General features: G+C 41.6%; 1 protein-coding gene across 1 annotated transcript in view; it reads left to right on the forward strand.

The window, feature by feature from the left end:
* The window catches only part of BCAP31 (B cell receptor associated protein 31), a 29579-nt gene that overhangs the window by 1902 nt on the left and 2851 nt on the right, over positions 1 to 24826 (forward strand). The window contains exons 3-5 of the mRNA XM_051969019.1: positions 2 to 102; positions 2856 to 3003; positions 23068 to 23203. Coding sequence (XP_051824979.1) covers positions 2 to 102; positions 2856 to 3003; positions 23068 to 23203 — 385 coding nt within the window. The remainder of the gene's footprint in view (position 1; positions 103 to 2855; positions 3004 to 23067; positions 23204 to 24826) is intronic.

Below are 24826 nucleotides of genomic sequence, written 5' to 3' on the forward strand. Positions count from 1 at the left end.
GGTGGCAGAAGATCTTTAAGTCCAGCTTGATACAACTGATAGTGAGCTATGGCAACACCTTCTTTGTGGTTCTCATTGTTATCCTGGTACTACTTCTTGTTGGTGAGTGAAAGATGGGATTGTGAGCAGTAGCCCAAATAGAAATCTCTCACAATTCCATTTCTTTCATTTGTCTAGTCTTCAGAACTGTGTAGCACATCCCCCCTTTCCCCCCCTTTACCAGATTAGGTACGTATTCTGGTTATTTGTCCTCTGATATCCTTCATAAACAGGGATGATCCATGTGGAGGTGAATTTCATAACAAAGAATTAAGGAAAATAACAGATGAGCGTAGAAGAAACATTGGATTTGGGCATTGGTGTTACAACTGGGTCCAGAACATAGATCTCTTAACCTCTTTGGGATTTGAGACCAATCACATCCCTCCCTGGAGTGAAGAAAATGCCACACCTCCAAAAGATCTTTGATGGCTTCACGGTTTTCCATTAGCCCAAGCAGGGAAGAACCACATTCTGTAACGATATTATATCCCCATTCTACTTCTCTTCCTGGGGCTTAATTTACAAAAGTAAACGGGATGTGTCCAGGCAAGGTTGCTTCTTAGCAAGATGGGTGTGACACATCAGTTTTCAAGCATGTGCAATGCCAGTTGCTTGCATGCCATACCTATAGCTATATATGACACATTTCACCTAGAAAAATTCTGGCAGGTAGCTCTTTTAATCAGAGTGCCCTCACTACCAAGGCTTTGAATCTGATAGTGGCAAAAGAGTACCTGAGTTGTCCTTGGTCCATTTTGAGACCTGGAATATTTTGGAGGAAGGATGGGGTGGTCTCTAGGATGCTTAACTTATTCCTGGGCTTCATCTCAATCCAGATGCCACATGCGTTCCTGTTTTTTTTTAACTCCATGGATTTTGGTTAGTGCAGTGAGCTGGAAATTTAAAACCATCAGGCGTAGGACACAATTTTCCTTCTAGGGGTTGTTGGAGGGTTGGCAGTTCTGGGACTATTGATTCCCAGCTCTGCTTCTGTAATGCCATTTTGATTGGATAGCTACGTTTACTCAGACTTGTCTTGCTCATCTTCCCCATCTCCCCCTCCAGAAAGAGAGGGAGAGAGAGGGTGAGAGGAGACTTGTCACCTTGAAAATTCATCTGTCAAACGAGCTGTAGAAGGAAATGGCAAATCATTTCAGTATCTTTGCTAGGAAAACCCCAGATTGGCTCTCAGAGAGTAGGATATGACTGAAAGAAATGATTGAACAACAACAACAAAATACAACTATTAACATATATCTAATAATTAATAAAAGACAGGTCTACTCTGGGACTGCTACCTGTTTCAATAGGAATTACTGCATGAGAGCCCTTCCCTTTGCTTATGAATTTGACCAAAAGCTAGGTGTGAAGAGAGCAGTTTATTAACCATTTATTAACAGATTGCTTTGGGTTCTCCTTCCACCCTATTGATATTTCTCAGTAAATTTAATTGGGCCCCTTGCTCCTTAGGGGAAGTGTAATGCAGGGAAAATCAGAGAAGGCCATCTAGTAGAGGATGACTTTTGAAATCCTTTAACTGTTAGACTTCATTTTGGTGCTTTCATCCCGTAATTTGGATATTGCATGTGTTTCTCCAAAGTTTCTCTAATCGAGACTGAGGCAGGAATATCCAAATATAGGAAATGTTTGATAAGGGGCAATTAAGCACTCTGGATGCAATATGGAAGGTTTGATCTCTCAGAACTGGTTCTCTCTCTGCCTTCTTAAATTGGTGCTCCCAGATGGCTGGTATTGTGCCAAGCACTGCAGGGCTTGTTAAATATGGCTCTGCTATCAGCTTACAATTTAGTATAGCTTGGCAGTTTTTTGGGAAAAGGGCTGTTTTGGGGATTGGGAAGACCTGGGTTTAAGGTCTGCCTTAGGCATAGGCTGAGTTTTAGCGCCTCATTCAGCTCTTAATGCCTCCAGGCAATTCTCTAAGAACCGGCCATACACCAAAGGAAAAAATGGAAATTGTATACATTTTGCATCTTGCAAGAAAAACTGCACAAGTGAAAAGTTGATGAATTTGGGTTGATTGGCAAAAATACTACAGAGGAGATTTTTTTCCCATATAGTGGACAAGACTACTTTTTTTTTTTAATATGTTTTTGAGTGATGACCTCCATTATTTTTAACATTCATTTTAAAAATGTGAGTTCCAAATTTTCAATCCTTCTCATCTCTCACCCCTTGAAAAGGAAAATAGTATATCAATTATCTATGAAGTCATTCGAAACATATTTCCATATTGACCATATTGCCAAAAAAGAAAAAGGCAAGAAAAATAAAGTGAAAAAATTCTGCTTCAGTCAGCACCCAGAGTTCATCGATTCTCTCTCTGAAGATAGAGAACATTTTTCATCACAGGTCTTTTGGAACTGGCTGATTCTCATTTTTAAAGTGGTACTCTAGTGAGGTACTCCAGTTAAAAGCTGAGTTTTTCCAGGTCAGACATGGGAAGAGGAACCCCTAAGATTATAATTATCCTAGTCCTCATCCACAGTTAAAACTTTTTTCTGATGGAATAGGCTTACTGTTTTTGAGTGGGGATAGAGGTGAGAGAGAGGAAGTTTTACACTCTGATAATTGCAGATTTCCAGCATCTTTCAGTGGAGGGATGGGGAAGGTATGTTTCTGGGCTGGCTTTCTAGAAGACCTGTTCAAAGTCACTAAGTTGAGTTTTGATGAAAATTCAGTGAAACTTGAGTGAACTGGGAGCAGCAACAAACGTCATGGCCTAACACTGCAGCCTCAACTTTCTGGGATGTGGTTGAGCCCCTTCCTGTGTTTCCTCTCATGCTCCCCAACAGATGCTGTGCGGGAGACCAGGAAATACGATGACGTGACAGAGAAGGTGAACCTGCAGAATAACCCTGGGGCCATGGAACACTTCCACATGAAGTTGTTCCGAGCCCAGAGAAACCTCTACATCGCTGGCTTCTCTCTGCTGCTGTCTTTGTGAGTCCCAGTACTTAGGAGGGTGGGGGCATGGAGGGAGATTTGGAGCAGTTTATGTGACATGATTCCCTTCTGTATCATAACACCAAAATCCACTGATGATGGGGAAATGGAGAAAAGAAGCTAGGAGACTTGGTCTCCTGTTTGGAGACGTTTTCCGTCCTTAAAGTGAGGCTGTTTCTGGGGTAGCAATCCAATCCCTCAGTCTCCTCTTCCTCTAACAGGCCAGATCAGGTCGTGTTGCTTAGACATTAGTGGGTTGTCCCTGTGTCTCCCAAAAAATGAAAGACTTGGATTAGATGATGTTAAAAATCTCTTCTAGTTCTAAAGGTGTGATTTCCTGTTTTTCTCAAGGAGAGGGACTGCTCTGGAATCATCTGTAAGGCCCTAATACTGCTCCAAATGTATTGACTGTAGGAAGGAATAGAAGGAGCCCCCCAAATTGACTAGAATATGAGTAGAAACATACATATAGGTGTCCACAATAGTTGTAAACAGCTACGTAAACATCTGTATTGGGATGGTAGAGTGGAGTAACTGGAGCTGTGTAGGATTAGTTTTGGGGAAGTGGGGAAAAGAAAGGTTATATTTTCCCAAGTTCAATACTGTTATCCCCATCCTATGGGAAGAGTGCTGAGGCTTTAGAACAAACACCACATGGTGTTCATGCCTATGGCATGCTAACCAGTTGGCTCTGCCACTAAAATATTTGGTCACTGGGTACAGCAAATAAGAGGTGACTGAGTCTTAAGTCTGACCAGTAATAGTTTGGGAGGGGAATTCAGATCTGGTATTGGCTACTGGGCGGGCCATGCCTGAGCAGATTGGCAGAAAAGTACAAAAGAGAGTAGTTCAATCTAGCTTAAGTAGCATAGGCTTTAGCCTCAGTGTCTGTAGCAAGCAGTTGATGTGGAGGCAAGTTGTTTGCTATCATTTTTTTTGGGGGGGGGGTAGCTTTTTATTGACAAAACATATGCATGGGTAATTTTTCTACATTGACCCTTGCAAACACTTCTGTTCCAACTTTTCCCCTCCTTCCCTCAACCTCCTCCCCTAGATGGCAGTCTCATACATGTTAAACATGTTAAAGTATATGTTGACTGCAATATATGTCTACATATTTATACAGTTCTCTTGTTGCACAAGGAAAATCAGATTTAGAAAGAAGGTAAAAATAATCTGGCAAGAAAAACAAAAACGCAAGCAAACAACAACAGAAAGAGTGGAAATGCTATGTCGTGGTCCACACTCATTTCCCAGTGTTGTTTCGCTGGGTGTAACAGGTTCTGTTCATCACTGATCAATTGGAACTGAATTGGATCCTCTCATTGCCGAAGATTTGCTATCAGTTTTTGCAGTGATCTCCTAAGGACTTTAGATGCAATAGAAAATACTAACTCTAATGTAAAAATATAAGGAAGTATGGAAATCAAGGGAACTTCTTCAGTGATAGCAAAGATTGTGAGATTGCTGAGCCTCTTTTCCCTTATTAAAGCATTCTCCACACAGCTGCCAAAAGGTTATTTCTGAAGCAGCTCTAGTGCCCATTGCTTTGGGCAACATGCAAACTCCTTGTTTGGGCATGTTTGGGTACTATTGGGACTCTGGCCTGTCTTGCCAGGCTTCTCTTAAACGGTTCCTTCCTGTACTCTAGGGTGTGGCCAGATTAGCCCAAATTTGCTTTTTCCCATGTGTGATACTCCGTCTCCTATCGTCTTGCCTTTGCTTAGGCTGACATGATTGCTTGAAATATACTTCTGCTTCACCTCTGATTCATTAAATTCCTGACTTCTTCATTTATGTTCCACATTCTCTTCAGAAATTAGTGTTTTTTCTTACATATATTTTTGATAATTTTCTTTTCTCCTTCCTCAGTAGAATGGAGGATACTTGAAGTTTTGTTGTTGTCTTTGAATCTTTTGTCATGCTATTTGGCTGAATAAATAGGATGGAGAAAACATCTAAGATGATAGGAGGTGGAGAAAGGGATGAACTGAAACTAAAGCCAAGAGTGGTAGAGTAAAAGAAGGTGATACAGGGGAGATGAAGAAATAAGCTCCTGAAACTAGGGAGGCTTTTTCCCATAGAACTTGGATCTGGACCCTCTTAGGAAAAATAAGCACACAGTGCTTCATAGAATAATGGAGAGGCTTCACAGGCACTACCAAGTTGGAGAAATCCCAAAACTGACACTAGCAAGAAGAGCTGTCCCTGGCAAGGCAGCAGTACTCAGGTGACTGTGTGGGCCTGATACGGCCAGCAGGAAATCAGACTCTCATCTTGGTAAATGTACCTAGGATGTGACAGAGAGCCTGCGGGGATTTACCCTGCTTGCTGGCCTACTCCCATTTCCAGTGATTTTCTGTGGGAATAAATAATACAACCAAAAGAACCCTGAAAGGATCTCCCAAGAATGAAGAATGTCTGGGCAGGATGCCAAAGGACTTTAAGGATTGGGGAAGGGGGAAGACACATGGGCATAAGTGATGCTTTCATCTCATTTCTTTTGAAAGTGGTGGCTTTGTAAATGAGAGACTAAGGAAAATAAATGACTAGATATTTAGATCCCGTCCATAGCATTTATTATTGAGAGCCATGGTTTAAGGTAACGGAATGCTAGGGACAGAATGTTTTCACATGGACCAGGCAGGCTTCTTTGCTTGGACAATTGCTGATTTGATCAAGAATATTTACATCTGGGTTCTTTTTTCCCTCCTCCCCCCCTTTTTTTAAATGTAAATGATAAACTTAGATGTCTTAATGACATCTACAATAGAACCATGAGAAATGCCCAGTAGTAATTCACAGAAGAACAGAACTGGGAGAACTTGGCAAATGTGAAAAAGTTAAGGATGCTACATAGAGCAGCATCTGGAAAAGGAAAAAAGGAGAGAGAAATTACTGTAAGGATGTTCAAGTCAGTGAACATTTATTAAGTGTCTACTATGTGCCAGATACTCTGCTGAGTGCTAGGGATATAAAAGTAGGCAAAAGCTACTCCCTGCCCTTAAGGAGTTTATAATCTAATGGGATATAACTGTTTGCAACCATCTGAGGGGCTGTCCTGTTAGAACTCTGGACTTAAAGACCTAGGTACAAATCTATCTCTGATAACTTAGCAACTCTGTAAGCATGGCCTAGCTGCTTCTTTAAACCTCAAGATCTTAATCTGTAAAATGGAACTAATGATACCAGTAGTACCTGTTTCATAGGGTTGTGAGTCTAAATGAAGTGCTGTAGAAAGGTTATTTTGTAGAAGTCATGGGGAGATGGATTTGAGTTTAGAATTTCGTAACCATCAGTTAAAAAAATCAAAATTGAAATGAGCTATGGAATAGCAAGTTTACCATGATTGCAGAAGTCGGAGCAGCAAGTCTTTTGTAACCATTGAGTTATTCAAAGGGATTGGGAAAACTCAAAGAGTCTTTCCAGCCCTGCAGTTCTGAAAATAGGAACTCTCTGATAGTGGGCTCTTCTTACACAATATTTGGACCTACTGAGTAAGAGCAAAAGGTATAATCAGAGCCTGACTTAGCAAAGGTCTTGTGTGTGTGTATGTGTGTGTGTTGGGGGGGGGGGGTAATTCCTAGTCTCATACTTGTCATCCCAGAATTCCAAGTACCAAAAAGGATTTTTCTTCCTTTTCTGTGTATCTTCTTTCTTGTGTCTTGAAGCAGTAAGGCTCGGAGATGTCCAATAACTTAGTTACTTCTAGGAGAGAGCTAGAGAACCAAGGAGTAATCAATCTTGCTTTAATAATCCCATAATCTTAATCTTCAAAGGGGGAGCCAGGTTGGTCATATTTTTTTAGGAGGCCTTAGATAAACTAGCTGGAAGTGAGGAGTCTATGCTTTCAGCCACTTGGCTAAGTCATTGTCTATGGATCCTATGGGTGTCCTGATGTCTGATATATAGTCTTTGTTCCTAGTTAGTTTAAAATTATAGATTACACTTATATAATGCTTTCCTTAGAGTGGGGTAAGTAGTGTAGATTGTCCCCATTTTACAGATGAAGAAACTGGTTAAGAAGGGTAAATGATTTCTTCAAATCTTAGTTTTGCTATTTACAAGCTTCTTGTCGCCTCCAACTCGGGCTTTTTGGACATATTCGTTGTTCTTTTTTATCACATTTATGGGTGATGGAAGAAATATGAGGCTCTGGCTCTGGCTGGGGGTGGGGAGAAGAGGGGGCAAGTCACAACTAAGACTTCTTTGGCATGAATACAGACTGCCAAGCCTGCAGTTATTTCTTTCTCCACCCCTTGCCCAGCCACTCTGGCTTCTGTTACACTCATCATGCCACTCAGTTAGCACTATTTGCCACTCATTTGGCACTATGTGTAAAATCCAGGAGTCAAAAGAGGCCTTAGAGATCCTCAAGTGTGACCTACTCCACAGGGGAATCCTCGGCAGCATCCTGACAGGTGGTCATTTTGCCTCTGCATTAACACTTCTAATGACAGTGAGCTTACAGCGATGTCAGCGTGAAAGTAGCTTTCCAGGTTTGTTGGACTTAAATTGAATCAGCATATTATAGCGTCTCTGCTGTGTTGATATTGAGCTTTACAGCCCAGGACCCGTGAGAGAATGACCATGAGGACAGATAAACCTGCTAGGAAACCACCTAACTATATGGTCATTTAACACACACTTTTCTTTTGTCTTTTTTTTTTTTTTTAACAAATGAAATCAACTATATTGAAATACAGTTATTACCACATTTAAAAAACAAGTTCACGTGCCCCACTTTGGTTAAGGTTTTCCATTATCCCTTGGCTAAAACCTGTGAGGTTTATAAAGATCCCATGAATGGTTTCAATTTATTGAGGTCTGACGGTATATTGCAAAATATTACTGTTGTCTAGTTCCCAGCTTGTGCATCTCCAGTATCTTTTTTTTTTTTTTTTTTTTTTGCTAAGAAACTAAAGGACTACAAACCATGGTTGAAGTGGAATATTTACTGAGAACCTCTTGGAGTAAGTGAGGGTTTTCAGCTTCTAGGAAACTGGATTTTACATTGGCACACTTTATAGGCACTTGGATTTAGGTTAGGCTTATCACGACCAAGAAAAAAATCAGACAGGGGCAGTTGGCAGTGCGCCATGAGTGATAAACTAAAGAGGGCAATGCCAGATTCACAGAGCCCAGTGCTCTTTTCGTCTTTGGAATTGCCCGCTTTTGAATTACTTCACCTTTGTCGCCCAAATAGGTGATTTTTTTTTTTTTCACTTCTGCTGTGGGCCTTCATTCCCTGTAAACCAGCTTTCATAGTCCATGCCTGCTTTCTGACCAACCTATAAGTAGTCCAAATGTGTTTCCCTAACTGGGCTAAAAATAGTGACATCATCTCTTGGTGAAACTGCCAAGGACTCTTAGCAGCTATGGGATAGTTTTATTTGTTTATTTTCCTTTCCTTTAATACACATAGAATCTTAATTTCTACCCAGCTTGGTTCACAGAACTACTGAAGAGCAAGCACTTGGAGAAGTTATTCTCAATTCTAGGGTCTTAATAACCTAAAGTATGTGTCAACATGCACTCAAAATGGAGGCATCCTGATTAGGGGTATGGTCTTCCATGTTTATCTCACAGGGGTGACCAAGTCCTGGTTTTCCCTGATTACATTGAAGTGGGAATTTCAGTCCTTTTGTGCCATAGTAAATAGTTTTCATGAGTTGATCAAAGTCTTTCCAAACTTAGTTAGACCTGGTGCTCAGATGACTGTCTTCCCTTTGGTGATAAAGATGGCTTTAACATAGCCTGAACCGATTTTCTATTCCTGAGACCTTTTCATTTTTTACAGATTTATCGTGATTGCCATCAAGTCTCCATCCAGGTTTTGATTTCCAGTCTTCTTCCTTCTCATATTGCTTTCTTTTCTACTGCAGATTCCCCTTCCTTCACCCCTCCAAAGTGCTGAACTGCTGCCAATATATCTGGATCCTGGCATGGGGCTCAGTCTTCTCCATCCACATTTCCCAAATTCTGAGGCTCATTTATATTCTAAGTTAGCTTGGCCAGTCAGTAGTAGTTGATGCTTTCTTTATCCTTCCTCCCTCCCCTTGACTTGGCACTTTAGATGCTCGATTTCAAAGGTCTTGCATTATAAACTTGACAAGAAAACCTGCTGATTCACTTCTAGCTTCCCATATTTTCTCCACCCTTTCTCAGGGTTATCACTGTGCCTTGGATTCAAGATTCTCCTGGAATCTAGTCAGATCATCTACCTTTTCATCTTTTTTTCCTCAAGGTTTCAGTGCTATACCAGTTGAACTCTTAGTTTTATTCTCAGAACATTTACCTCCATTGTTATTCAGTCTTTCATGCATGTCCAATTCTTTGTTGGACGCATGGACCGTAACATTCTAGTACTGTCCATTGGATTTTCTTGGCAAAGACAGTGGAGTAGTCTGTCTTTTCCTTTTCCAGTGGATTACGGAAAAGAGAAGTTGAATGACTTGCTCAGGATCACACAACTATTAAGTGTCTGAGGCCAGATTTCAGTTCATGTCTTCCTGAACCACCTTTTGTCTCCATTAGCCTCCCCCGACCCCACTCCAGTCTCTAAGCACAATAAATACTGGCTAGATCTTTACAAACTTTTCCCCAGCTTTTGAAATCTAACAGCTCATTTGATACTCCCCAATGCTGTGCAAATTGATCTGCTACAGGATTCTTAATAATCACTAATTGCTGAATTTTCAGGAAGAGAAGAGGGTATAGTATATCAGTGACTATTAAGTCCAGGTTTTTGTTAAAGCTGTCTATGCTGTGATAAATATGGAAATATTTTTAGAAGGATTGCACATGTTTAACCTGTAGCAGATTGCTTGCTGTCTTGGGGAGGAAGGGAAGGGGGTGTAATGCCAGAGAAACTGAGGCAATATAGAGATAAGAGAGTTTTTAATATTTTATTTGAAAGAGAGATTTATTGGGACCAAATGGATCCATGGTTTGGTCCCAGGGCTGAATGCGACTATTGTCTCCAAGAATCCACCATGTATACCTTATACATTAAAAAAAAAAAAAAAAAAAAGACACATGGAAAAATATGGATGATGTGGGGGGAAAAAAGATAACAAAAATCCATTTTAAAAAAAAGTATGACATTTGGATTTAGCCAGAAACAGTTCCAGAGAAAATTTCATATACTAAGAAGGGTCAGTCATTCACCATTGTCAATAAAAACAGAAGCCTTGGCAATGAGATGATCCTAGGTAGATATTAGTATTTTTTCTCCCTCCCCCTGTTGTGCCACAGTTCTCTTTTATTGTGCTGTCTCAGTTTCCCAAATTGTCCTGCCTTGGTTTCCCTGAATTGTCCTGCCTCAGTTCCTCATTGTTCTGCAACGCCACCCCTCCCTCTTAATCATGATGATCCAGATAAGGAGAGAGACCTTCTATCTTAGACATCATCAGAATGTCACGTGCCTCTCCCCATTCTGTAATCCCAAATTATCAGATGTCCCCTATGCCTCCCCTGACCCTGTCAGAACTGGATTGTTAGTCCCCATTCCTGCTCTCAGCACTCTGACTCTGCCCCTGTCTTGGTCTACTCCTGTATCTGAGCCACATGTGTGTACGTGTATATATTTAATATTTTTGTTATTATAGCTTTTTATTTACTAAACATATGCATGGGTAATTTTTCAACATTGACCCTTGCAAAAACTTCTGTTCCAACCTTTCCCCTTCTTCCCCCCACCTCCTCCCCTAGATGGCAGGCAGTCCCATACATGTTAAAGTATATGTTAAATACAGTATATGTGTACATATTTATACAGTTATCTTGTTGTACAAGAAAAATCGGATTTAGAAAGAAGGTAAAAATAACCTGGGAAGAAAAACAAAAATGCAAGCAAACAACAACAGAAAGGTTGTAAATGCTATGTTGTGGTTCATACTCATTTCCCAATGTTCTCGTGCTCCGTGTAGCTGGTTGTGTTCATCACTGATCAATTGTAACTGAATTAGATGTTCTCTTTGTTGAAGATATCCACTTCCATCAGAATATATCCTCATACAATATTGTTGTTGAAGTGTATAATGATCTCCTGGTTCTGCTCGTTTCACTCAGCATCAGTTCATGTAAGTCTCTCCAGGCCTCTCTATTCATCCTGCTGATCATTTCTTACAGAACAATAATATTCCATAACATTCATATACCATAACTTACCCAACCATTCTCCAACTGATGGGCATCCTTTCAATTTCCAGTTTCCAACCACTACAGAAAAGGCTGCCACAAATATTTTGGCACATACAGGTCCCTCTCCCTTCTTAAAGATCTCTTTGGGATATAAGCCCAGCAGTAGCACTGCTGGATCAAAGGGTATGCACAGTTTGATAACTTTTGGGGAATAATTCCAGATTGCTCTCCAGAATGGTTGGATTTGTTCACAATTCCACCAACAATGCATCAGTGCCCCAGTTTTCCCGCATCCCCTCCAACATTCATCATTATTTTTTCCTGTCATCTTAGCCAATCTGATAGGTGTGTAGTGGTACTTCAGAGTTGGTTTAATTCGCATTTCTCTGATCAATAATGATTCGGAACACCTTTTTGTGTGAATAGAAATAGTTTCAATTTCATCATCTGAAAATTGTTCTTTCCTTTGACCATTTATCCATAATGGCTTGATTTCTTATAAATGAGAGTCTATATATTTTGGAAATGAGACCTTTATCAGAACCTTTAACTGTAAAAATGTATTCCCAGTTTATTGCTTCCCTTCTAATCTTGTCTGCATTAGTTTTGTTTGTACAAAAGTTTTTTAACTTGATATAATCAAAATTTTCTATTTTGTGATCAATAATGATCTCTAGTTCTTCTTTGGTCACAAAGTCCTTCCTTCTCCACAGGTCTGAGAGGTAAACTATCCTATGTTCTTCTAATTTATTTATAATCTCATTCTTTATGCCTAAATCATGGACTCATTTTGATCTTATCTTGGTATATGGTGTTAAGTGTGGGTCAACGCCTAGTTTCTGCCATACTAATTTCCAATTTTCTCAGCAGTGTTTGTCAAATAGTGAATTCTTATCACAAAAGTTAGGATCTTTGGGTCTGTCAAATACTAGATTGCTATAGTTATTGATTATTTTGTCCTGTGAACCTGACCTATTCCACTGATCAACTAGTCTATTTCTTAGCCAATACCAAATGGTTTTGGTGACCACTGCTTTATAATATAGTTTTTGATCACATGTGTCTCTTCTTTCAAAGAATCATCCTTTATAAAAAGAATAAAAAAGAAAGGGGAAAAACCAGCAAAACTAACCAACATAGGAAAAATCTGTTATTATTGGGTGTAGTGTTCTATACTCCTTCCCCTACCTATGCCAAGGATCCCAAAGAGGAGGGTATTAGGTACCTTTTTTCTTTGGGACCAAACTTTGTCAGTTTAATTTCCCAGCATTAAATGTTTTGATTGTTATGATATTCCTCCCATTTATATTGTAGTCAATGTAGGTATTTCTTTCCTGGTTCTGCTTACTTCACTTTATCAGTTTGTAGAAGTCTTTCTATGCTGTGTATTCACTAGTATTAACTTTTAAAGGTCTAGTCTGAGGTTTGGTTATTTTCTGGAACGTGGTCTTAAATTTTTGGCCAGCTCTTTAATTGCTTGTTTTCAGAAACTTTATGGATTCTTCTTCTCTTGAAATTTTTGTTAACTATTATATCATATTCACTCATGTGAATATCAGAAGACATGGGGCCAAAAACCATTTCCCCATAGATAAGGGGTCAAAGAATATGAGCAAAGTGTTCTCAAAAGAACTTCAGACTATTAACAATGATATAAAAGAATGCGTCAAGTCACTAATAAGAAATGCACATCAACACAACCCTGAGATTTCACCTCACATTCAGCAAATTGGTAAAGATGACCAAAGATGGCAGTAACTAATGTTGAAAGGGAAATGAAAAGATAGGTATATCCATACATCATTGGTGGAACTATGATTCACTACAGAGATTTTGGAAAGCAATTTGGAACTATGCAAATAAAGTGTTAGCATATGTTCTTTGATCTAGAGACTGCACTACTAGACTTATGCTTGAAAAGGTTGTTGCTAAGAAGAAAGGTTCTATATACAGCAAAATACAGCACCATTCTTTGTGATAGCAAAAAAATGGGGAAAAAATGGATACCCATTGTTAGGGAAATAGCTAAACAAACTATGATATATGAATGTAATGGAATATTGCTGTGCTATAAGAAATTATGAATATGATGAATACGGAAAAGGACGAAAAGACTCACATAAAAAACTGTTGCAGAGTGAAATACTCTGAGCCAAGAAAACGGCATACACGATGATTACAACAAAGTAATGGAAAGAATAACTACCACAAAATGATCAAAAGTGAATGCAGTAAAATTACAAAGAATAAGTATGCCCCATAAGAAGAAATGAGGTTATTTTCCTCTTTCTTTAAAAGCAATTGTTATATGGAGTATATATGGAATGGTTCTTGGGAGAGAAAGGGATACTTGGGGAAATGAGCATTTTATAGGTTCCTCTGTGGCCTCACCTGTTTTACTTCTTAATGGCAGCCTTTTCTGGGCTAGCAACATAATCTCTTGAAGAATGAATTTCCTGGGTTCCATGGATTAACCCAATCTGTCATTTCTTCTCTTGGGAGGTTGGGATGTGAGGGGTGAGGAAGGCAGGCTCTACTGGAGACTTTTTTTTACATTTATGTTTTTATACCAACCATATAAGCCACATAATAGATTCTTCTTAAAAAAATGTTCTATGGATGCCCATCAATTGGAGAGTGGTTGGGTAAATTATGGTATATGAATGTTACGGAATATTATTGTTCTGTAAGAAATGACCAGCCGGATGAACACAGAGAGGCTTGGAGAGACCTGCATGAACTGATGCTAAATGAAATGAGCAGAACCAGGAGATCATTATACACTTCGACAACGATACTGTATGAGGATGTATTCTGATGGAAGTGGATTTCTTTGACAAAGAGAAGATCTAACTCAGTTTCAATTGATCAATGATGCACAGAAGCAGCTACACCCAAAGAAAGAACACTGGGAAATGAATGTAAACTATTTGCATTTTTGTTTTTCTTCCTGGGTTATTTTTACCTTCTGAATCCAACTCTTCCTGTGCAACAAGAGAACCGTTCGGTTCTGCATACATATATTGTATCTAGGATATACTATGACATATTTAACATATATAGGACTGCTTGCCATCTGGGGAAGGGGATGGAAGGAGGGAGGGGAAAAGTCAGAACAGAAGTGAGTGCAAGGGATAATGTAAAAAATTACCCTGGCATGGGTTCTGTCAATAAAAAGTTATAATTAGTTTTAAAAAAAGAAAAAGAAGAAAAAATGTTCTATTTATGCTTTTATTTTTTTGCCTTTTATTCCCCACTGACTCCTTCTCTTATAACAGATAAATATAATCAGACTAAATAAATTAATACATTGGCTAGGCCTAAACATCGGGCCTCATTCTTTCTCTCTGTGGAGAGGTGGAAGGGACAACATCAATTTTTAGAAGTCATCATTGGCCATTGCATTGAGCAGAGTTGAGAATTCTTTACATTTTTTTCCTTTAATTTGATCTCATGTAAATCTTCTTGCTTCTCCTTATTCCACTCTGCCTGAATTCATTAGAGACTCCCTAAATTTCTCTGAATTGTTTAATTCACTTTTTAAGGCATAATATTTTCTTACATTTGTACAATTTATTTAGCTATATAACAATTCTTTGCTGCCCAGAGTACTCTTCTAAATACTTTTGTGTTTATAAGGCCTTTAAAGGCCTCTGTCTTTTGACCTCCTAGGGGAATATCCCTCATTGCTGTGTCAAAGGGAATGTCATAACTTTGGAGTATAATTTCAATTTCTTTTCCAGAGTTGTTAAACCAATTCACAGTTTTACCAGCAGCTAAGAAACTGCACTGACTTTTCTAATATCCTATGTAAATTAAAACAACTCTTTACTTGATATCCAAGAGTTCCAAAGAAAACAAAAGATGAAAAACTTTAAGCTTTCTTCACTTAAAACCGCAATAAGATGTTGAGACACCCTGTATTTCTCTTATTGGGTTTTTTTTTTTTTTAATCATATGGCTGTTAATACTTTGGATCTCTTCCTTTGATAATCATCTATTTGTGACCTTTGACCATTTATCCATTGGGAATGACTCTTGCTCTTAATATTGTAATTCCCTCTATCTTGGGCAACAGACCTTTGTCAGAGAGATTTGCTGCAAAGATTTTTCCCTGTTAGGAGTTTGTCGTGTACATTTATTTTTGTATAAAAAGGTTTTCATTTTTATGTAATGGATACTATAAGCTATTTTATTGCTTATAAATACCTCTATCCTTTGCTTAAATGAAGTCATGGTTGTGCATGGTACATCCTTTTATTACCTTAAAAAAAAGTTTTTATTTTTATTGCTATCTTTTGTTTTTATATCACCTAGATTTCTTCTTGATTCTCTTCCCCTTTAGCCACACCCATCAGGTACCTCTGATAAGGGTTTGGTGTTCAAGATATATAAACTAACAGAAATATAACAAATAGGTAAGTGGTCAAAGATGAACGAATAATTCTCAAAAGAACTGCAGACTATTAAGTCATGAGAGAATTTACCAAATCAATAAGAAGTAGAGAAATGTACATCAAAACCTTACACTCTACAAATTGACAAAGATGATAAAAGATGGGAATAATCATTGTTGGTCAGGGTATGAAAAGACAGGCACACTAATAAATTGATGGTAGAACTGTGAAATAGAACAACAATATTTAAAGGAGAGAAAAGACTGCTCGGCACGTTGAAAAAATCAGGCATGGGCAGTGTGTCAAACTTTTGAACGGTACACCTAGCGCCCACACCACCTTGCTCTCAGCACAAGGAGCAGGCAGAGGTATCTTATCTCTTCTTTGGGGCCAAGATCTTTTTGCAACATTCATCTTCAGTTCTTTTGTGGTTCTATTTACTTTGCTGTAATAGTTAATGTTGTTTACTTTGTTTTGCTGCCCTTTGCATTAATTCTTGTAAGTCTTTTCATACTTCTGAATCCTGTTCATCATAGTAATATTATATCCCCACTTCCGTATCAGTTTGTTTATCCATTCCCCAATTATCAACTTTATCACCCCTTTGCTACACCACCAAAAACGGACTTCTCGTTCCATTTCCTCTGCAGCATTGACTATTGCCATCTTTTGTCATCTTTACCAATTCGCTGAGTGTGAGGTTATGTTGACGTGCATTTCTCCTGTTATTAGTGATTCGGAGCATTCTTTTCCGTGACTGTTAATAGTTTGCATTTCTTTTAAGAATTCTTTACCCATGTTTATTAATCCACTTATCTATTGGGGCGGTGTTTTTTGATCTTCCGGATACCTTATGTGAGAAATGACCATTAATGTTATCTGATAAATTTTACACAAAGATTTATTTACCATTTTCTCACTTCCTTCTTAGCCTAGGTAAATTATTTTTATTTGTTTGGAAGCTTTTCAGTGTCATGTAATCAAAGTGATCTATTTCATCTTTTATAATTTTCTCTATTCCCTTATTTAATGAAGAATACATCAGCTACTCATAACTCTGAAGGGTATATATCATCTGCTTCTCTTCTCATTTTTATGGGTTTAAAAAAATTAACTCACGTATCCATTTGTAATTTATGGTGATATATTTTATAAAATGGTGGTTTAAACGAAATATCTATTAGGCCGATTTGCAATTTCCCCCCAGCAGTTTTTGTTAAATTGGGGGGCTTTACTTTCCTGGATACTTCCTTGTGCTGCGACACCTTTGGACTTGCTTAATACTAATATTTTTCATTTTTTTGAAAATGGATCTATGGGGGCAGCTGAATGGCACCGTGGATAGAACACTGGCCCTGAAGTCAGGAGGAACCTGAGTTCAAATCCGCCCTCAGATTTTTAATACTTCCTAGCTGTGTGACCCTGGGCAAGTTACTTAACCTCGCTTGCCTTAGCAAAAATAACAAAACAAAACAAAAACTGTCCAGTAGGTGGCAGTCTGGCAACACGTTTTGTGTGGATGCTGAAGAATTGGTGGTTAGAAGGCCAAGTGCTTTCTCTTCCGACAAGGAGAACGGGAGTGCTTGAGTGAAAATGTGGGAGCTTTAACAATTTTTGCAGTAGGTACAGAGAAGATAGCCAGGCATGGATCCTAGGTTTGGAGAGAGAAGATTTCAAAGGTGTCAGAGAGAGGATTGGTAGCATCCTGTGGCCTACAATTCCATTGAGGAAATAGGCCAGGAGTGGGGGGGAGCTCTCAAGGAAGTGTTTTTCAAATGAAGGGAAAGGGGATCTCTGAAGACACTGATCTGTATGCACAGGGAACCCAACTTAGAGTTTAGAAAGGAACACACAGAAGATGGCGCAAGTGCAGGCCCTGAGGAGGAATCCCACAGTGGAGAGTGGCCTTAAGAGAACAGAGCTGGGAGTGCAAGCTCAAGCCCAAAAGTACTGGGGTGAAATGCAAAATTTCTTATCCACTTATATTAGGCTTATATTAGAATCAGGGCTTCTTAACCTGGGGAGGGGGGAGGCTCTGGATTTTTTTTTCACATGCTTTCAAAACTGTATTTCAATGTATTTTCCCTTTGTATTGTAACCCTATGTATTTCATAATGTCACTGAGGCTTCACCAACCTGCCCAAAGGGTCCATGACCCAAGAAAGGTTGGGAAGCCCTGGACCAGATTAAGATCCTTCTAGCTCTCGCTTGGATTCTGGTGGCTTAGATCCAACCCAAAGGCAGGAGCATGATGCCCCTGATCACACTATTCCCGGGAGTATTTGTTCAGTTTGCGATCTGCAGGATGAAAGAAACTTGCTGAAGCTGGAACATGTGTAAAGGAGCAAAAGCAGGATAGGAAGGGCCTTGAGTTCATGCCAGATGAGAACTGGTTGAAGCAACTGACAATGAAGGATCGATTTAAAGAGGACTGTGAAAACTCTTTAATTACATTTTGCCTAACTATCCTGGAAAAGGGATTAGCCTTCCACTGCTTGACTTGAGAGGGCAGAACTTGGAGCCAGGGGTGAAAGCTTCAAAGAGTCAAATTCTGGTTCGTTTGAGCTTCTCTCCTGTTCCCCCCCCTCCCCCAATGCTGCCTCTGGAGAATGGTGGGCCCTCCCCTCACTGAAGACTTTTAACAAAGGCCAAAAGGCTGCCCGGCAGGGATTTTAAAAGAGATCTTTATCTTTTTCCAGAGACTGGCTGGGCTAGATAAGCAGCACTTGGACTTCTTTCCCTGAGAGAGGAAGTTGCTACTCCTCTGTCCCTAAGTTGTATCTAAGGTCTCAGAATCACAATAGTGTTAGGACCTCAAAAGATCATCTGCTGCAGGGCTTCCCAGCCTTTCTTGGGTCATGGACTCCTTGGGCAAGACCCCTTCTTAGAATGTTTTTAAAGGCATTAAAATAAAATACATAGGGTTCCAAGGGAAACTAAATATATTGGATTTTAAGTTTGCAGACCACTGATGTACTGTAAACTTTGCCATTTGTAATTTGATATGCAAGGAAGAGAGAGGGAGATCGAAAGCAAATAAGATGCTGTCCTTAACCCTGAAGGAATTTCAAATTTAGGTGTGCTCTCTATGTAGTATTAGTATAAATTATGTTCCTGATATGTAATTAGGGTGACTAGTAGTATGAAGGAGAGAGAGGTACAAGTGTTAGGTTTTTCTGAAGGGCTTGAGCCTCAACCAGTAGAGCTTTGGTTGGGAGGGAATAATTGTGGGTGGAGGAGGGCATGCCTGAGCATAGGGAAGATTCAGAAGTGTGAGTGAAGATTTGAAATGGGCTGTTGCCGTAGTTTAGACAAGAAATGGGAAGGGGGTGGGGGGGGGAGTTGAGCTGGGGTCATAGTTCACAGGAATGAAGAGGATGAATTTGGGACGGTTGACTGTCAGCAGAAATGGTCATCTGGCTGGCTTGGACTTGGAAGAGGAAAGGAGAGCTCACTCAGAGGTGACTGAGCTTTAGAGCAGGGGGTGACTAAGAGACTGAGAACTACCTAGGTTTTGGAACCTATACCCCAAAATGTAAGGCATGTGAGTGTTCCCAGGGGAGAAGAGAAAAGCATTACTCCTCATTCCTCCTGTTTCCTCAAGTTTTTTTCTTCCCTTTTCTTCTTTGAATGAGGCTAAAATCCAGTGGATTGTGAAAATTCCACTTGGCAATGACACCTCACTCCTCCTTCCCCTCCCTCTCTGGTTTCACTTCAGCCCCATGTTCTTTGTAGAGTACCTGGGGACCGCTTTTCTCGTCCTTCATTTTTAGTGCCACCTAGAGTAGAAGTAAAACAACAAAAGCAAAAACTTGAGGTTTTAGGGCTCGTCTCCGGCTTTTCCTAGTGGATATCCAGCCCAATTTTTTTTTTCCTGGCTCAAGACCTGTGGGCTAGTGCTGTATTGGACCTTTTGGATAAATTAGAAAGATGATTAAGTGTGCAAGAGTGGGCATCGGGGAGCCTAGAAGGATCGTTGAGTAGAGGATGATGTGATGTGATCTGTGCTTTGGCAGCTATGTGGGGGATGAATTGGAGAGGTGAAGAACTAGAGGCAGGGAACCCAAAGAGGAAGCTGGGAGATGATGGGAGCCTGAGATAAAGTGGGAGCCTGGTGAGTGGAGGAAAGGGAGCATATATTCAGACTCGATGGTGGGGGGGTAGACTTGATAAAGCTTGACAACTGATTGGAGGGGTGACAGAATGAAGAGCCAAGAAAGACTCCTAGATTGTAAACCTGATTAACTAACAGAAATAGAGAAGTTTGGGGGAGGGTCAGGTTTTAGGGCTAAGTTCAGTTGAGTTGAGATGCATATGAGACATCCCAGTGGTGATAGCAGGTTATTGGTGATGTAGAACTGAAGTTTAAGAGAAGGATTAGGACCGGCTGTGTGGGTTTTGAAGTCAGTTCCCATAGAGCTCCATGGGGTTCACCAAGGGAGGGAATGAAGAGGAAACCCAGGAGGGAGCCTTGAGGGGGCACCCCCTGTCGGGTTTGGGGATGAGTGATGATCCAGAAGAGACAGAGTTGCGGAATGGGAGAACCAGATGAATATTGTTGAAGATGGGAAGGGCGTGGCTGACAGTGTCAGAAGTGATGGTAAAATCAAAGAGAAAGGCCATTGGACTTGGCAGTCACCTTGGAGAGAGCAACTTCTTTCCTTCCACTTGGCAGCCCCTAGCAGCTTTTCCCACAATGTTGGTGGTGATAGAAAAGAGGAAGGTAACTGATACCTTGAGGCCTTGGAAGAGTTGAGTCAAGAGGAGACACCAAAATGTACTTGAAGGCAGTGGGAACAGTGTAAGCTATAAGGCAGGGTTGGGGACAGGAGTAGGGTGAGCATTGGTAGAGTGCTTAAAAGTTTGCAAAGGAATAAGGAACCAGGGACCCCAAGTACAAAGGTTGGCCTTGGTAAGATATAGGGCTAGGTCTTCCTCAGACCAAAAAGAGGAGAGTGGAGGACTAGGGGGAAAGGCTTGGAGGTGGTTCGTGATGGCCACTGATAGTCGGGAGCCTCTGGTAAGAGAGAGCCTGAGACCCCTCCACTTCTTAACTTGCCTCTTCTAGATGATCTGGGTTGGTAGTTCCTGTCTTCTGCCCTGGCCCAGGAAGAGACGGGGAAGAGATGGCAGCTCTAGGGTTTCAGATTGGATGCTGTCCCCCAGTGCCTGTCAGACCTGCTCTTTCCCTGCTCCAGTGACAGGAGGAGGGCCGCAGCGGTGGCGGAGAGCTAGGCTCTTTCTCCCTGTTGACCTGTTCGTTGGCCACCCCTACCCTGGGTTCGATCGGGCTCTTAACAACGCGGCTTTGGCTATTTACCAGTGTTCTTAAACATTTCTCACATCAGCCACTTGTCTAGGAAGGGGAGGGAAGTGCAGTCTATGATTATTAGCTTGGGCTCCAAGATCCTTTAGTATTCATTAGTCCCCATCTTTGCCACCAGGTGGCACTCTGAAGCTCCTTGTTTCTTCCACAGAAGGGGTGGTCCTCCAGACCTAGCGTCATCCTCCTCCTGCACCGGAGCCCCAGAGGGCTTTGTGCTGGGGGGGAGGGGGGAGTGGGGATGATCTGACTCAGACATGCCTGCTTTTCTAATCCCTGTGGTCCCCATCTATCTCTTGTCTCCACTGTCCCTACTGCCCTTCTTTTCCCTTTCCCCCTCTCTCCCCCTCCTTCCCCCCCCAGTGCTTGGGTTCGGATGCCTCTTTGTGTGTAGCTGAGAGATCAGCTTGGTTGCTCCTGGGCAGCACAACCTGGTTCTTGGTAAAAGGCCTTTGGTGGAGAGGGCCTGGCTGAGGAGGGGTCCTACAGCCTGAGTTAGGGAAATCTGAGCCTTGGACCACGAGATCCCTGAGACCGCTAATTTTAGAGGGTACATGTCACTGGAAACTCACTGTGCTTGCCAGGTGGCAGCAGCCAGGCCAGCCCTAGGCCTGTTCCTGGGGGAGCCCCCCTGGTTCTTGTACCCCTGACCTGGATGTGACTGTCTAGCTGTTAATTAAATGAAAAAAAGGAAAGAGGAGGACCTTCCATGAGCCACCCCCACTTCTCTCTTCTGAATGCTTGTCCAAAAACTGGGCAAGGCAGAGCCTCACAAAGGGGTGGAAATGGTATTGGGGAAAATCTGGCCCTTTATTTTAGAGAAACTTGTTTTTTCCATTAAAACTATGAGGAAAATGGGAACCTTTGTTTAGGGCAGGGAGAGGTAGAGGAGAGGAAGAGGAGGAGGAGGAGGAAGAAGAAGAAGAAGAAAGGAGCAGCAGAGGCTCTCAGTGAGCACTGTCTGTCCCAGGGCCATAGTTTGGGCCCAGTTTTTTTTTTTTTTTTTTTTTTTTTTGCCCTTTGCTGTGTTCTTCCTGTCTATTCTCTATCCCTTTCTGAGAATGGAGTTGGGAGGTGAAGATTTCTTGCTTACTCCCTGGTTGCATGACCTTTGTGTCCTTGTGCCACATGGGAAAGGGAAAGAAGTTCTTGTACTCCAGCAACTCCCTCTCCCCCAGGGAACAATATCTCCCTAAATAATACATATTATATTACATAACAAACATAATAGTATCTCCCTGGGTTTTAGGGAAATGGGGAAATCCTTGAACTTCTCATTGCTGTCCAAGGTTGGGTTGGTGGAGACGAGCACCCTGTGCCTGCTGTCTTGGAAGGTTGTGTGCTGCTTTTAATTCTCTTTCTACTTCTAATTGAGGCCCCTCGGCTTGCTGGTTCAGGGGACTAGGAAGCCAGTACCGGATCGGCTGCTCTGCATTCACTTCTTTAGGCTAATCAGAAGCCCATTCTGCTCACACGTCCTGGTTTGTTTTTTTCTTCCTTGCTGTGGACTCTGCCTTGTGTGGTGGCTGTGGGGACTTGGGTGTCGGATATATCACTTGGAAATTTGCATAGAGAAGTTAAAGTAGGGCCTGAAGGCCCTGCCCCCAAATCCTGCCATCTACTACCCAAGGCAGGCCTGGGGCCGCAAGGTGGCTGGTCCTATGGGAGTTAAAGCAGCATCCTTTCCATCCCCCATGGGAATGCCCTACACGACTCTGGCTCCCACTGGGCCAGGCCCAGCCCTAGATGAGGGAGATAATCGGCGGGTTTGGGCTGTAAGTCTATCACTTCTCACTTTGTCTCCAGGGACACTGGTGAGTGTCTTCTCCCTCCCCTTCAAAAAACAAAAACCAAGAAAAGCCCAACACATGGTTGGGGGGGGGGATTTTCATAAAACATAGCAACCCTAGTGTGCTCTTGGAGACAGATCTTCAGGTAGCTCTCTTTGTTTCCCAGTCCTTTGAGGGTGGAGAATGTCTCTGGGAGGTCAGAAGGAAGCAGACTAACTCAGAAACTAGTGTGCGCCTCGTCGGGGATGTTGCAGCAGCCTTTCCCTTGACCCAGAAGTGTCACTCACAGGGCTGGAGAGAAGCTGGAGGTCTGTGTAGTAGTTAGAGGTTATGCCACCATTCTCCCTTTCTGGCTTTTTTTTTTTTTTTTTTTAATACTGTCCTCTTCCTTTTTAAATAATCACAGCCTGATCAGACGCCTGGTGACCCTTATCTCCCAGCAGGCCACACTGTTGGCCTCCAATGAGGCCTTCAAAAAACAGGCTGAGGGTGCCAGTGAAGCCGCCAAGAAATACATAGAAGAAAATGACAAGCTGAGGAAGGTGAGTTCTGGTCCCTCCCTTTACCATGTGATAGCTCTGGGGCTGTGCCAGGTGGGCAGCCTCGAGTGATTGGCCAAGCACAAGGGCTCCTGCTCTGGCTTCAGCTGCCAGGGCCCTGAGCAGCCTCGCCCCATACTGCCTGGAAACATCCCTGCCGACAACATCTTGTAAAACTGCTGGCCTTTGGCGAGACCCGAGAAGTCCGACCGGGTGGGCTGTACTCCATGGTGTTGCTTCAATCCCAGCTGCCTCAGTGGATCTGTTGTAAGGTTTTCCTTCTTAAAAAGCATAAGCCCCTGGTTCCCTCCTCTGGCTTTCTTTGTCACATTCTTCCCCTAGAGTTTTTCCCCCAGGGGTATGATGATAAATAGTTAACAGCTGGGTCTCGGGGAGGAATATGTACAGGAAATACTTTAAATTGGCATTATTTACTTTTTCTCCATCACTTTCTTAAGTCTAGACCAGGGGATTGGCAAACTATGGCCCAGAGGTCCATGAGCTTAAGTTTTATTTTTAAAATGTAAACACCATTTTTAGCTCAAGCAAGAACAGTACGAAATCATTGGTTAGTGGGACTGTAGTTTATCCAACTTTAGACAACAGAACAGTAAATCAAGGCCTAATTTGTAAATTGGCTTTTGATTGCCCGTCCAAGCTGTCTCCAGCACCCCCTGGGTTTTTTTCTGAGGTGAACCAGTGAGCCAGCAGCCTGGATAATGTGATACCTCTGGGTAAAGCCTTTTACTGGGAATTGTAAGGTACTTAGACTAGCAATTGGAGCAACTGGAGCTAAAGGGCTGTCATGTAGAGGAAAGCATTCTAGCTAGACAGGTGGAAACAAGGACCATCTTTGACTTTAGGAGATGCTACTTCTAGAATCTTGTCACATCCCACATATTTTGGAGGTATCTAACTGCTAAGTTCGGGCAAGTTTAAATCTCGAAGCGCTGAGAGGATAGAGATGCCTTTGAAAACTTTGTTGACCGAGGGACTAAGTGGATGTTGCCCGTGCTGTCATCTTAGCCAGAGTGGACGGTCAGAAGCAGGGAGGAATCAAGTGTGATCAACTGGTGTGGTTAGAGGGACCGCTGGCAAGATCAGCCAGAAATGGGCAACCCAGAAAGTTGTTTCTGGTGAGAAGGGGGTGGGGTATTTCACATCTGGTCCTTATTCTGGGACGGCCAGTTAACAAGCATTGATTGCTTGATAAATTGGAGGTGATCTTTGAGGACAGATTATTTTTTGCCTCCTTTTGCATCCCTAACAGTTTGCCTGCCACTTAGCACGTACTTGATAAGTGTTTGTTGACTGACTGATCGGACGGTGGTAGCGTTAAAGGGGATCGGGAAAGGTGGGATTTAAGTTGTCTCGATGAGGAGGGAGAAGCAAAGTGGGGGCAGCTAGGTGGCTCAGTGGATAGAGTACCAGCCCTGAAATCAGGAGGACCCGAGTGCAAATTTGACTTCAAGCACTTAACACTTCCCGGCTGTGTGGCCCTGGGCAAGTCACTTAACCCCAATTGCCTCAGCAAAAAAAAAAAAGAGAGAGAGAGAGAGAGAGAAAGACAAACTCAACACTCTATGGCAACAGATTGGATATGGGGGTTGTGAACAAGTAAATAGC

This window comes from Antechinus flavipes, chromosome X, assembly GCF_016432865.1.
Source record: "Antechinus flavipes isolate AdamAnt ecotype Samford, QLD, Australia chromosome X, AdamAnt_v2, whole genome shotgun sequence".
NCBI lineage: Eukaryota > Metazoa > Chordata > Mammalia > Dasyuromorphia > Dasyuridae > Antechinus > Antechinus flavipes.